This window comes from Centropristis striata, chromosome 18 (assembly GCF_030273125.1).
Source record: "Centropristis striata isolate RG_2023a ecotype Rhode Island chromosome 18, C.striata_1.0, whole genome shotgun sequence".
Lineage (NCBI taxonomy): Eukaryota > Metazoa > Chordata > Actinopteri > Perciformes > Serranidae > Centropristis > Centropristis striata.
In genome coordinates, this window is record NC_081534.1 from 28,294,011 (window position 1) to 28,308,716 (window position 14,706).

Below are 14,706 nucleotides of genomic sequence, written 5' to 3' on the forward strand. Positions count from 1 at the left end.
TTGGAATACAGAACCAGATAAAATATGTGCAATACCCTTTACAGTGCTATTTGTGTGACCGATGTCACAGATTGTTTTCCTTTGTGATGTTAATTGCCTGGCAATGTGCATAAAGGCAATAAAGTTCAACGAAAAAAAGTAGTACCATAGCATAACGTCAAGGCAAAGAGTTAAAGTTAACTCTGCTTCTGCTTCTTTCTTCATGAAATCAAACATCCACTGTAATCACGCTGACAGGCGTAGCAGCGATAAGTAAAAGGGCCGGGGTTTAGCGAAAGGTCAGTTAACTGCATCCGTCATTTCTGCTGCTGGAGAAAACTCTGACAAACATTAATTTGCATCAAGACTCCATCTAGAATGATGGTGGGGTCATTTTCCTGACTGATTACAGGCTCTATGACTCCATAATCAATAAGCCCTTCATCAAGTAGAAGACCTCTCAGAGGGTGCAGACCTGCCAACACCATGCCCTAGATCTCTCTTTCAGAAACTACAAATACTTACTGTTCATGACATCCATATTTCTCAAATATGTGTTTTTATTTTTAAGGTATATTCAGATCATGAAAACTTTCCAAAGCACTTTAAGACTTACTTTAAATTTAATCCTCAGGTTCACTCTTATCCGACGTGTCAGTCTTTAGATCTTCATCCTCCAAGATTTCTTACACGCAGAGGTCAATTTATTGTTCAATTTAGGGAATAAATTATGGATAAAATACCTTTTCCCATCTGGCAAAGGACTCCATCTCTTTAAAATGTTCAAAAAGATGTCTAAATGACTATTTTTGACTATTTATTACCATCCATTCATCTACCTGCACTACTGCTTTACTGTATATATTTCTATAACATATTCATTCACTGTATATATCCTATACCATATTCAATTCATACCTGCACTATATTTATATACTCTGTTCATATGTAAATACCTTGCACGTTACTACTCTGCACTTCTGGTTAGATGCTAAATAATAAAGTTGAATCTAATCTAATCTAATCTAATCTAATCTAGTCTAATCTAATCTAAAATCTTATTTAACTGCTCTTTTAAAATTCTAATTCACACACAAATACACTTTTATATCATGTTCATTTTTGTGTTTTATTGTTTTTGTTATTGTCATTATAACTTGTTGATGTTAAATATATGTTTTTTATTATCAGTTTATTACTTTCTTATAACTATGACATTTAGGTGGAGGCTTTTAAATAAGCCCATCTGGGTTTTCTGCCTCTCCCTGCACTTTTCACTATCATTTTTCATTTTATTAAGGATCCCCATTAGCTGATGCCATAGCAATCAGCTAGTCTTCCTGGGGTCCGTTGCACATACAACATACAACATACAATACAATCACAATTAAGAACTATACACAAACAAAAATATCAAATAAAAACAAAACAATACATATAATATAAAATAGACAAACACACACGATAGTTGACAATATAATAAAATTACTAAACCTACCCAAAAACTAAATACAGCTGAGTTATTCAAAACAGATCATTCCTGCAACACACCCAACAGATGAATTACTGTCTTAGACTTTAAGTTTCCTTTTAAAAGTTCTGGTAACGCTTTATAATAAGGTCCTTAATAACCATTAATTAACAAGTAATAAGGCATTGTTCTCGCTTTAGATCCGGTAGTTGCAAAAAGCATAGTTAACTTATAATAGATGAGCAATAAAGTATATTTTAATATCAATAAGCAAACAAAATAAGATTAATAAAGGCATGGCAAAGACATAATGGGTGGGTCATGGGTGTTTGTAATGCTATTATAACACTTATATAAGCTTATAAACACACAATAATATTAATAAGCATCTTGTAAGGACTTACAAGGGCCTTATTACTTGTTAATTAATGGTTATTACAAGGGCCGTAATATAAGCGTTACCAAAAGTTTTTACTGTAGATACAGCAGAGATACTGAGGCAGATAACTCCAGAGAGACATTGATCTGTAGATAAAAGACACTATCTGTTATCTTTGTCATTTTATGTAAATCTAACTGTGCAAATAAAATAAACCTAAACCTAAACCTAAACCTAACCTATCTCACAGTGTAAAGGAAAGTGAAGAAGGTAAAATATAACAGGTTCTTCCCTGGCCCGTTCTTCAGCCTTCCTCTAAGTTTCATGAATATCGGGCCAGATGTTTTTCTGTAACGCTGCTGACAAACTGACAAACAAAACCAGCCAAAGTGGAAACATAACCTTCTTGGCAGAGGTAACAATCCCACAGGGAGCTGGAGCAAAATGTTCCGTTTTTAGTCGGTTGGGTTTTGGCGCTTTAGGAATAATAAATGTGAATGTGGCAAGAAAGATAGAACATTTCAGATACAGACAGACTGCACGATTGATTCCTTGGCTGTCAGTTGGTAAACACAATAATATGGCTCCAGAACACAACACACTGAGTGAATGTCAGCCCAAGTTCTTTTCGTGCATCATAACGCTCACCTCTGAGCATTTAATATTAATAATAATAATGATAATACACTTTTTATAGCTCTTTTTATACATGAAATGCTGCACAAATTGCAATAAAGAACTTACAGTGCTTACAGTTAAGTGCTTCATATTGAACAGACATATAAATGAACCTATTTGAAACATATTAAAAGTTAGATAATTAAATTATTGATAATGTTTTCCCACAGATAAGACTCAGTAAAAGTGTAAAACAAGTGCATAGAATGCATAGGATCATATAAAAATGGCATGAAAGTATTGAAAAGTGGGAGAAGAGCCATAAATCAGTATTAAAAAGTTATTTAAAAAGTCATGAAATCAGTATTTAATTTTTTTTTTTTTAATCATAAAATCAGTATTAAAAAAAGTCAGAAAATCAGTATTTAAAAGTAAGAAAATGACATAAAATTAGTATTAAAAAGTAAAAAATAATTAACAATATTGTTATTAAAAAATGATAAATGGTCATTAAATCAGTATTAAAAAAGACAAAAAAAATCATATAATCCATATTAAAAAATGAAAAAGAGTAATTAAATCAGTATTAAAATGTAAAAAAAATCATATAATCAGTATTAGAAAGTAGAAAGAAAATCATATAATCAGTATTAAAAAGTATTTTTAAAAATCATGTAATCGGTATTAAATACTAGGAAAAAAATCATGTAATAAGTATTAAAATTTAAGAAAAATGTCATGTTAAATGTTAAAAATTTGTTTTAAAAGTGCAGTAGAGAGTAAGTGTAAAGCTATTTAAATGCTTGGATAAAGAGATATGTTTCAAGCCTTCTTTTGAAAAAAAGGCAGCATGCATATATTTTTAAATGTGTGTGTGCATGTATATTAATTTCCTGTTTGTTTTTATCAGACCCTGCGTGACGAGAAGATTTCCCACGAGAAGGAAATGAACAACGTGCGCGCTCGATCCGAAGAGGACGCCTGCCAGATGAAGGAGAACCAGGCTCGAGCTCTGGAGGAGGTGGCCAAGAAACACAGAGTGACCCTGGAGAACGCTCTCAACAACGCCGAGAAGGAGAAGAACCGCATGCTGGCTGTGAGTACAAACACAGTCACACACACACACACACACACATTTCTACATACACTCCAAGGTTAGTCCATTATAAGGGTGAAGTTTGCCTATGGGCTGAAATATGTGCCACCAGAAACTGAATTTGAATCACATAATTTTAATTTGCATTGTTCAGTTTGAATCATTGCATTGGAAAACTGAAACTGAATTGGCCACTGAAGAAAGTAGACTGGCTTGACCATGGATTGGCCGAAGAGGCGCTATGGCAACCGGGTGGCAACAAATGTTACAAAAGAAAACGGAGGTGCTGATTGGCCGAAGAGGCGCTATGGCAACCGGGTGGCAACAAATGTTACAAAAGAAAACGGAAGTGTTGATTGGCCGAAGAGGCGCTATGGCAACCAGGTGACAACAAATGTTACAAAAGAAAACGGAAGTGTTGATTGGCCGAAGAGGCGCTATGGCAACCGGGTGGCAACAAATGTTACAAAAGAAAACGGAGGTGCTGATTGGCTGAAGAGGTGATCTGTGTATCTGGGCTCGATTGCTCTATCTGGTTGTTCGTCGCAGAAAATTGAAATTGAATTTTGCGAACCGAATTTGAATTGTGAGAAATGAATGTTCAGTTCCAAATGGTTTGTTATACATATGCATATATACCTCGAAAAAATACTTTTTAATCCTTGGGTTTTGGGGAAAGTAGCAAGTATTTTCAAAGTCAAAAGGCTCAAGTCCAAGTGCAGTCCCAAGTCACAATTTATTAAGTCCAAGTCAAGTTGCAAGTCTCTTTACATTTTGTCAAGTCCAGTCCAAAGTCATCAAATTCATGACTCAAGTCTGAGCTCGAGTCCAAGTAATGTGATTGGCCCTATGGCAACCGGGTGGCAACAAATGTAAACAAAAGAAAACGGAGGTGCTGATTGGCCGAAGAGGCGATCTGTGTATCTGGGCTCGATTGCTCTGCCTCAACTAGCCGGTTGTTCATCGCAGAAAATTGAAATTGAATTTTGCGAACTGAATTTGAATTGTGAGAACTGAATGTTCAGTTCCAAACTAATAAATTCAATTTCAAATTACAATTCAGAGTCAGTTTTTCAATGCAATAATTCAAACTGAACAATGCAAATTCAAAATGTGTGATTCAAATTCATTTTTTTAAATTCAATTATTCAAGGTAAGCAATTTAGATTCAAATATAAATAATTCAAATTCAGTTTCTGGCGGCACATATTTCAGCCCATATTTTCCCTTCATGGACGCCCCTGTATCTGTGTTTTCCATCTCTAATGTGATGGAGAGTCTTTCTGCTGTTGAATAACCCAACCTCTGACACACATGCATTCACAAACACATAATGGGAGAGAACTACATAATAATAATAAGTCTGACAGAGGGTGCATCAGATGGTGAGCTCGCCAACGAAAATCCACAAGATTAATTTTCCGAACACTGCGTCTTTGTGTAATCAGCGCTTATCGCTGAGAGCCGGAGGAAAATGAACAGCTGTATGTTTTAATTGATCCTGCATCATCAAGCTCGCGGCTCATCTAAAGCCATAAAGACGGTGTCCTTGGGAGGATTGTTTCCCCCAGTGTGGGAGAAGAAGTTTTATGAGATCAGAAGTTCAACTTTATATCACAAGTCAGAGGGAAATACTTAACTTTTGTGCTTCACTACATTTCTGTGATTGTTGTAGTCATTAGGCTTTATAGTAGGGATGCACAATTATGGCCAAAATGATGATTACGATTATTTTGATCAATATTGTTATCACGATTATTAATCACGATTATTCATCATCTTAGGGAAAACATCTGTATTTTTAATGCACTACTTTTAAACAAACAATTGGTCCTGTGCTTGTTGTAAACAAACAGAGATCTCTAAGTGAACACCTCCTGCAGCAGCAGCACATACACACTGTACTGCTACAGAGCTAACTGTTAGCCTATTAGCAATTTGCAGACTGGACGCTAAGGGGTAAACATCCCCTCCGGCTCTGCAGCTGGGAAAGACTGCTACAGGAGGACTGTTAACGCCGGCCCCCGCGGCTCATTAAGAAGAGTAAGAATGAGTCTCCAAAAGTCTCCAATAAGACCAGAAAAAGTTGCTGGATTTGTCGCCAGACGGTTAAAAAAAAAAAAAAGTCGCTAAGTGGGTCTGAAAGGTCACTAAATATAGCAACAAAGTTGCTAAGTTGGCAACACTGCTTCGCCGGCTTTTACAAATGGCCCGTGTAGTTGTGGCGTCGAGTACTCCATCACATCCTGCTTAGCGCTCGCTCATTATTTATTTAGGCAGCTACATGAAACCTTAACTATGCGTTTGCCCCCTGGTGGTTGGTGGACTACTGGTGTAGAAAGTGCCTGATTAGATATGCAGGAGAGCGGTATTTTAAAATGGAAATATCGCTGACCTCTGACTTGTACTAAAACTTAAGTACATTTTATAAGTAGTTTTTCCACATTTTCTTACTTACATATACATGCATTAAGTAATACTCTTGCATATTTTCGTCTTTAAAGTCACAAAGTATAGGTTGCTGCAGGAATTTAACCCTCCTGGATTTCTCATTTTAAAGTCAGCAGCTTTTTGGTTAGATGGCTGAATTAAGCTTTGTGGTTAACAGAAGCTTAAATGATTTCCACGTTTAGTTGTACGGCATAAAATATTAATCACACCAGCAATTACTGCTTATCGGCAGACGAGCTGCTAAAGAGAACAAAATGGATGTCTTGCAGATTGCAACTTAAAGTAAAGGAGCGTTTGAACATTCTTGTATCGTGCTTAACTACTTAAAGAAAAACCCAATAAACAGTTATTTATATTCTACATTTCAGCAACAAGAAAAGTCAAAGTGCTTTACCTTAAACCACACAAAATCAATACTTTATAAAAGGGCATTTAAATACAATTAAAAAGAGTCATTAAAGACCCAAGAAAATAGAAATGGGAACAAGCTCAAATATAATTAAAGTCTAATATTTACTCTCTGGTTCTTCAGCTGCTAATGCTCCACTACAATCAGCTGCTGTGGCTAAATTTGTTTAATTACCGTTTGGTGCTGACCAGTTTGTTAGTGTGAGTTTATCAGGAGAAACAGCTGCCTGCTGTGGAGGGAATCAGGGCTGTAAAACCAAACAATGAGCTAAAAGATGCTAAAATGCTCCATAAAGCAGAGCAGAGGTGTTTTTTAATTGTTTGTGCTATCATCACTCTTCCCACATTTCATATACAGGTACACTTCAAAAAATTAGAATGTTGTGAAAAAGTTCAATATTTTTTGTCAATTATTTAAGAAAGTGAAACTCGGGTTACGGGTATAGTAATGTAATTTTCTGAGACACTGAGTTTTGGGTTTCCACTATCTCTAAGCCAGAATCATCAAAATGACAATAAAAACAGGCTTGAAATATTTCACTCTACACTTAATGAATCTATATGATATAATGATGATATATATATGATATGATAAGTTTAACTTTCTGAAATGATTAACAAAAAATATTGAACTTTTTCATGATATTGAAAAAAAATTCAATTTGTTCATTTTAGTATATCCTATTATTTTATTATTTATTTACTTTTGTATTTTTTTCTCTTTTCTTTTCTTTTTTGTTTGTTGTTTATTTCTTTTCTTTGAGATCCTCATTTGGGAAATACCAGTTTGCCTTGTATATATTTTCGTCTGTTTACCTTATGGTTTGTTATATATATAAATATATACCTCGAAAAAAGACTTTTTAATCTTTAGGTTTTGGGGAAAGTAGCAAGTCTTTTCAAGTCAAAAAGCTCAAGTCCAAGTGCAGTCACAAGTCACAATTTATTAAGGCCAAGTCAAGTTGCAAGTCTCTTTCCATTTTGTCAAGTCCAGTCCAAAGTCATCAAATTCATGACTCAAGTCTGAGCTCGAGTCCAAGTCATGTGACTCGAGTCTACACCTCTGACAAAAAGGAAAAAAAATGCAAGGTACAATATTGCAAAGAAAACGAAATGACTGATTATGTTTGTGAAGGTAAGAAGCCAATAAAGTATTTTAAAAAATGCTTTCATTAATAAACTATTGTACAGCTGAGCATGAAGCAGCTAAACACTGTATTTACTCCTGGATGGATACAAGCAGTGACACATTGATGGACACCTTCATCATTTTCACAATGTCCACTATTGAAGTGGCCCGATATAAAATTGAACAGTATGTCATTCAGGAGTGACTCAGTCAAAATACAAGCTGTCCCTCTCGCCTGCCAAAAGATTTGGAGCTGTCCCACCGCTTCAGTCTGTTGATGTTACACAATATCTGCTAATGAATGAGAGGTGATTGTGATTGACAGACATCCTGTGGCGTCTGCATATGTTCCAGCTCGATCAGCTCCTCACCGCTGGCCCATTGTCTGTGTGTCTATGCAGATTTATTCACTCTTAAAATGGCACTTTTGTTTAATTTTATCCACAGAAATACCCTCTGAACAACCAGTTTCAGGGCGTTTTTTGCTCTTTTGACATTTTCCTCACTGTGGCCTTGTATTTCATTGCAATATATACAATATACAGTCATGGAAAAAAATATTTTAAAATTGTTTTCTTCAATTTCTTGTTCATTTTAATGTCTGGTACAACTAAAAGTTATTTTTTTGGACAAATATAATGATTAAAACAAAAATAGCCGATGAGAGTTTAATGAAAGAGCTGATATCTAGACATTTTCCATTGTTTTCTTTATAATAACCAAAATCATTATCAAGAATGGCTAGATATCAGCTCTTAAATTAAACTCTTATCAGCTATTTTTGTCGTTATCAACAAGAATAGTTCATAAGAACAAGAAATTAGAGAAAACAATGGTGGTCTAATCATTTTTTCCATGACTGTTTATAAAAATATATATGTTTTCTTTTGTTTGTCCTGACATATATATAAATTCATATTTATTGTCATGTTTGCAAAAATTGACAGTAACAAATTGAATGGGTTATATCACCTGCAATTTTTATGTATAAATGGATGACTTGACTTATTTCAAACCAATCTGTTTAAAAAAAAAGGATATCTATATATATATATATATATATATAAATATCCTTTTCCATATATATCCAGGAGGGTGCTATATCCATATATATATGTAAAATAAATCAACTTTATTTATATAGCACTTTTCATACATATAAATGCAACACAAAGTGCTTTACAAAAAATAAGAATAAAAATAGACAATAAAAATTACAAAACCCACCCCTCCCATCCCCACATACACATCTGTATGTACACATACATGCACACACACACACATAGGCATGCATGCACACAAACACACACTCACACTCACACACAGTACATATTGATTGACAGCGTAGAGACAAATTATAACCAAAAAAAGTCCTGCAGCTCTATGGAATCAGTATAATCATTGCTAGAACTGTGAACAATTGAAAAATGTCTTCTGTGCAGAATAACACAGTTAAGATGACATAAATCATTTAAAAAAAGTTGAAAAGTTGAATTTCTCTCATAAATATTTTTTTTTTAAATTGAAATAAAATGGAATTTATATTCACAACACAAGTGTCATGAATGAAAAAAAAATTGGGTCTCCACATGCTATATATATTGAACTATTTGCATTTTTCCCAGCCTCTCCTGTCCTCTCTTCTCAGCTCTGTGTAAACAGATTTTCAGTTAATATTTGTCACGTGACCGTTGGTCCAAGCAGAATCAATCAGGGCTTCACAGTGTCGCTGAGGAGCAGAATTTAATGTTTTTAACAGGTTTTAGTTATCCAAAACAGTTGATTTTTGGCGATTTTTTAAAATGAGACCTGTAGAATAAAGCGATTTTGACTGAAATGTCACTATTTTATGCTTCATTTTGGTTTCTCTTGAATCCCATCTGCCGTACGGTGGGGTTCAGGGGGTTAAGTTGGGACAGCAGTGCTCGTTTACTTCTTCACAGACAAACTGCAGTTTGTTTCAGGGATTTCGGCAGATAATCAGTCACAAGCTCGCCTCTCTAGCCTCCGAGCTAACTCCACATTGTAGCATCTGTTAAATTATTTTTTTTTAAATTGAAATAAAATTGAATTTATATTCATAACACAAGTGTCATGAATTTTTTTTAAATTGGGTCTCCACATGCTATTTGAATTATTTGCATTTTTACAACCTCTCCTGTCCTCTCCTCTCTGCTCTGTGTAAACAGATTTTCAGTGAATATTTGTCACGTGACCGTTGGTCTCAGCAGAATCAATCATGGCTTCACAGTGTCGCTGAGGAGCAGAATTTAATGTTTTTAACAGGTTTTAGTTATCCAAAACAGTTGATTTTTGGCGATTTTTTAAAATGAGACCTGTAGAATAAAGCGATTTTGACTGAAATGTCACTATTTTATGCTTCATTTTGGTTTCTCTTGAATCCCATCTGCCGTACGGTGGGGTTCAGGGGGTTAAGTTGGGACAGCAGTGCTCGTTTACTTCTTCACAGACAAACAGCAGTTTGTTTCAGGGATTTCAGCAGATAACCGGTCACGAGCTCACCTCTCTAGCCTCCGAGCTAACTCCACATTGTACCACCACCATCTGTTGCTGCAGAGAAGCGATGAGCTCTGTTTCCCTTGAGACTCAACTTGAGTTGTACACTTACAGTGTCTCACAAAGGTCAAAATATTGTTTCAGAAGCTCCACTGTCTTGATATGAATACAGTTATAGAAGAAAATTGTAGATTTCTGGCATCGAAACCCACACAATGTCCTTAAAGTCATGGAAAACGTTGCTCTTTTGTCTAAAGACATTACCTTTAATGCTTCTGTTTCCTATTAAGAATAAGCTAGATTTGAGTTAGAATATTAGCAAATATCACAGTATATGAGCTAAAACAGTGTTAGAGGACCGGAGATTGGGTAACAACATAAATGAACACCATTAGGGTCATTTAACGTCTCTTCGACTTTATTTGTTGGAAACATTTTGATGACAGAAGTTATGCAAGGCTTCCTAAAGAGAGTTTAAACTGTTTGAAATGAATCTGATAGCTGTGATATCCAATGGACAAGACTATGATTCGATATGAGTTTAATTCTCCTAAACTAGGGAGGGAGACAGTTTTAGGACGGACCGTTTTTCAGGGAATGTTTGGATTTAATGACTTGGCCGACAGGATCTATTACATTTTAGAGGACCTTCGGGTTTTGGCACTTTTTATAGCAGACGTCAGATGGAACCGAGAAGTTATTTTGGAGTTTATTTTCCTTCCAGCTTCAGCCAGTTATCTTGCATTTCCTCTTTAAGATCTGAGTGTGCTCATTAAAACTAAAGAAGGGCTTTAAAGGTAATATGCAGAGCAATTTTCATGAATAAATTGCTTTGTATTGCCAAGTTGTAAACGGATTGTGACGTACCTTAAAAACTGAGACCTTTCCCAACTTTCTTGGATGTTATAGCAGCCTTTGGACTGATTTCTGTGTAAAAGACTCCAAAGGATGTAAAGTTAAAGCACACTCCTGAGAGCCTTGCCTCACTTCAGCTCACCAGCACCAACAGTATGCAGCATAAGATAAGCTGAGAAATGGAGAACTCCAATAAATAGTTCTATCTAATGCAGGGATGGGCAACTGGAGGCCCGGGGGCCGCATACGGCCCACACCCTCACTTGAAGTGGCCCCCAGTACAACTACATGCATTTGAGCATGAAATCTTAAAAGTGCAGTGTAAAATGCACAAAATTACTTCTTGCAATTAATGTTGGTCTGCTGTTCTTGCACTGAAAATAAAAGAAATCACAGTAAGTGGTTATTTTTTATTTGCTTCAAACCTTTTGTATTCCTATTTATACTGTTACAAGCATTTGAGCTTGAAATATGTTAAGTTACTGCACTGTAAACATATTTAAAATTGCAGTTTCATCATATCTGGTTAAGTGCACGGTCCTATATGTGGCCCTGTGGTAGTGTCCATGAAAAATTGTGGCCCCCTGCAGCATTTAAGTTGCCCATCCCTCATCTAATGAATCCCAAACGGCCAAACAGGAATGTGTCTGAGATCTGGGAAAATTAGGGTCAACATCAGCAGGACATTCGATTCATGGAGGAACCTGAGAACTGGCTTCCTATTGGAAGGAACCTTTTTCACCCATTTTTCCCCCCATTTTTTTCCTTAACTTGCTTGCTCTCAAGCACTATCCAGGGTTGGTACGGGTGCTTGAAATCCTTGAAAATGCTTGAATTTAAATGTTGTATTTTCAAGGTTTAAAAAGTGCTTGGATTTTGGATAAAGTGCTTGTAAATGCTTGAAATTCTTCCTGTATTTCTCTTGCAATCTGACTATATCCATCTATAGACAATAGATAATCAGATGTTCAATGTAAAAATAATGAGTAGCCTATCTGAAATGAAGACCGTTCCTCTTAAAGGTGCAATACCATCGCTGTTGGTATGGTTCAGTGAAATCTCCCCCTTTTAGTCTGTGAGTACTCATCTAAAACATGCAACTTACAACAGGTGTAAGATACTGGAAAGCTTGAAAATGGACCTTGAAAGTCCTTGAAAAATGCTTCAATTTAACCACTGAAAAAGTGTACGAACGCTGACTATTGCTCGCCAAATACTATCTGAGTAGATAGGTTAGTTGCTAGCTTGCCAAATTCCTTCATCAGCTAACGCAGCGTGCCAGGAGGCGAGATGGCTCCTGGGTGTTTTGTCGGAACATGTATCAGGCGGAGCTGATGTTTAGGCGTCGGAGCATCTGAACTCATTTTAGAGATGAAGAGATGTACGACAAACAAACACTGCCACGGTGCCAAGGTTTTTGAGAATGGACAAGTTTGTTAATGGGGCGAAAAGAAAAACGTGCAACGTAACTAACAAGACAATATCGGCCGATGTGAACGATGATTCACCACCAAAATCCAAGACGACTGATGAGATACTTAGACAGCATAAACTCCAATCACGTCAGTAAGCCACTCAGGTTTTTCAAGAGGAAACTTTTTGAATACTGTAAGCAGGAAAATGGCTGAAAAAAACATGTATTCATATTTTTATTTGGAAAAGTATTGTCTCAGGGAGCAATCTTGATGTTGTTCAAGCGAAAATTCAACTTAAAAGAAGAAAATGCAGGCACTCTGGTGGATTGACAAAAGTCCTCAGGCTCAAGCCGACACGACACGCGTTGGTGTTTTTAGATGTAACCCATGTACAATAAAGGGTTTTTAACTTTTGTCAATCCACCAGAGTGCCTGCATTTTCTTCTTTTGAGTTCACTGTGTACCCACTGCAAGAGCACCGGTGTATTTAGGGACTCCAGCAGCACTCCTGTTACTCTGTTTTTTGTGCACGAAAATTCAACTTGTTTTTAATTTGCACAACAATTTACTCAAAGAAAAGTCAAAGGAATGGTTATAGTATTGATGTTTCGTTCAATAAAAGTCATACTTGATTCATTGAGAATTCAAAGATTCATTTGAGAACCACTGAGATAACATAATCCATCATACTAACTTCAGTTTTATGACTGACTGTGTAGATTTTTGACTGGTTAATTTTTTAAGGGTACATGTCAAAGGAGAATAATAAGAGCGATGCAATTGTAACTAAGCTAATGTAACACTTAGCACTTGTTTGTTACTTGTCTGTGTTGATTGCATATGTTTAGGACTTTTCTGTCTGTTCGTTGTGTTTGAACTTTTATTTCTTCTATTATTTTCTGTAATTTATATTCACACCTTTTGCTTCTGTTTTTGCTGCTGTGACAAGGGAATTTCTCAATTGTGGGATCAATAAGGTATAATCAAATTCAACTCAAAATTAAATTCAAATTCAAAATTACTTTATTTATCCCCGAGAGGGAATTCAGTTACTCTGGTAGAATCTCTGTTAGAATGAGACAGCCTGATGGCTGTAGGAGCGAAGGATCTTTTGTACAGATGTCCAGAGATTTGAGCTTCCTTTTCAGGCTGGGCTCATACTAAAGTGGCTACAAAACTCCTGAAGCTGAAGTTTGAAGTTTTTATTTTTTTTATTTTGCACAAATAAGACAAAAGACAAGGATAATGAGATAACAACAAAATGAAGGTGCAAGGTAGCGGCAAGAAACCCAAAAGGGCTTATAGCTGAGCTAAAATTATAAAGAAAAGTCGCTCCGAAGGAGGAAAAACACAGTAACACTATCTACTCTAATAAGTCCTAATCTGAGATACAGGGAAAACAGTCTGAATTTACAAGGGGAAACCTAACAAATATAAAAACTTAAACAAACAAAAGGCGCTCCAAAAGGGAGGGACCAAATCTGATAGAGAAAATAAATAAAATAAAAGAATCTACAAAACACTACGATAAACCTGGAAATGGACAAAAGGAGGAAAATAAAAATGAACACAAAATCACTCCTAAGGAGGAAAAACAAAACAGCTGACTAGCCTGGCTAACATCAGACAAATCTCAAATGAGATGTGGTCTGGAAACCAGCCGTTCATTTCTCCGTAGAGGAGGCGTGGTTCACGATCCTCCAGAGCCGTTTATTGGACGCTTAGAATGTCTATCAAAGCGTCTGTAGGTAGCTCTTAGCCAATCAGATCAGTTATACCAGATGACGTAGTACAGCTACAGAAATGGATGTTTGTTGTGTGTGTGTCTGTGAGAGAGTGTTGCTGCTGCTTTGCTTCTCCAGTTCTCGCTTTCTGCAAGATTATTTATTTTCACGATTTATTCCCCCTCATGTCATTCAGCCACACACATCCACTGATTTTATGGGCAATAAACAAGCTGCTGTGGGTCTCTCGGCGGCTCCGCTGTCCCCCGGCTCGTAGTGAGATCACCGGCGTTACGGTAGCGCTGGTGATTAGCGCCGCTAGCGGCTAATAGCCCCGCTACCGTAACGGCGGTGATCTCGCTACGAGCCGGGGGACAGCAGAGCCGCCGAGAGACCTTTCGCCTTTCAACTTTCGCTCTAAACTATTTAAAACACCATCTACAGCTAAAGAGAGTTTTGCGTCTGCAGCAGCCATGTTGGATCTGTAAGAAAACTACAAGCTTCCATCTGTAGAGTAGTACGCGTCATCGTCTTGCTGTCCCTCCCCGCTCTGTGATTGGATCCCTAAAACAGGGCTAAGGAACCTCCCTGGTTGCCAGACTGGATGGAGGTTCGAAATGAAATTTGAGCGCGCAAGGCAGTCTGGGTATACCCAGGCTAACAG

The 14,706-nt window shown here is 36.5% G+C and overlaps 1 protein-coding gene across 1 annotated transcript in view; it reads left to right on the forward strand.

The window, feature by feature from the left end:
* Positions 1-14,706, forward strand: part of fam184ab (family with sequence similarity 184 member Ab) — a 253,926-nt gene that overhangs the window by 127,868 nt on the left and 111,352 nt on the right. The window contains exon 9 of the mRNA XM_059357047.1: positions 3,358-3,543. Coding sequence (XP_059213030.1) covers positions 3,358-3,543 — 186 coding nt within the window. The remainder of the gene's footprint in view (positions 1-3,357; positions 3,544-14,706) is intronic.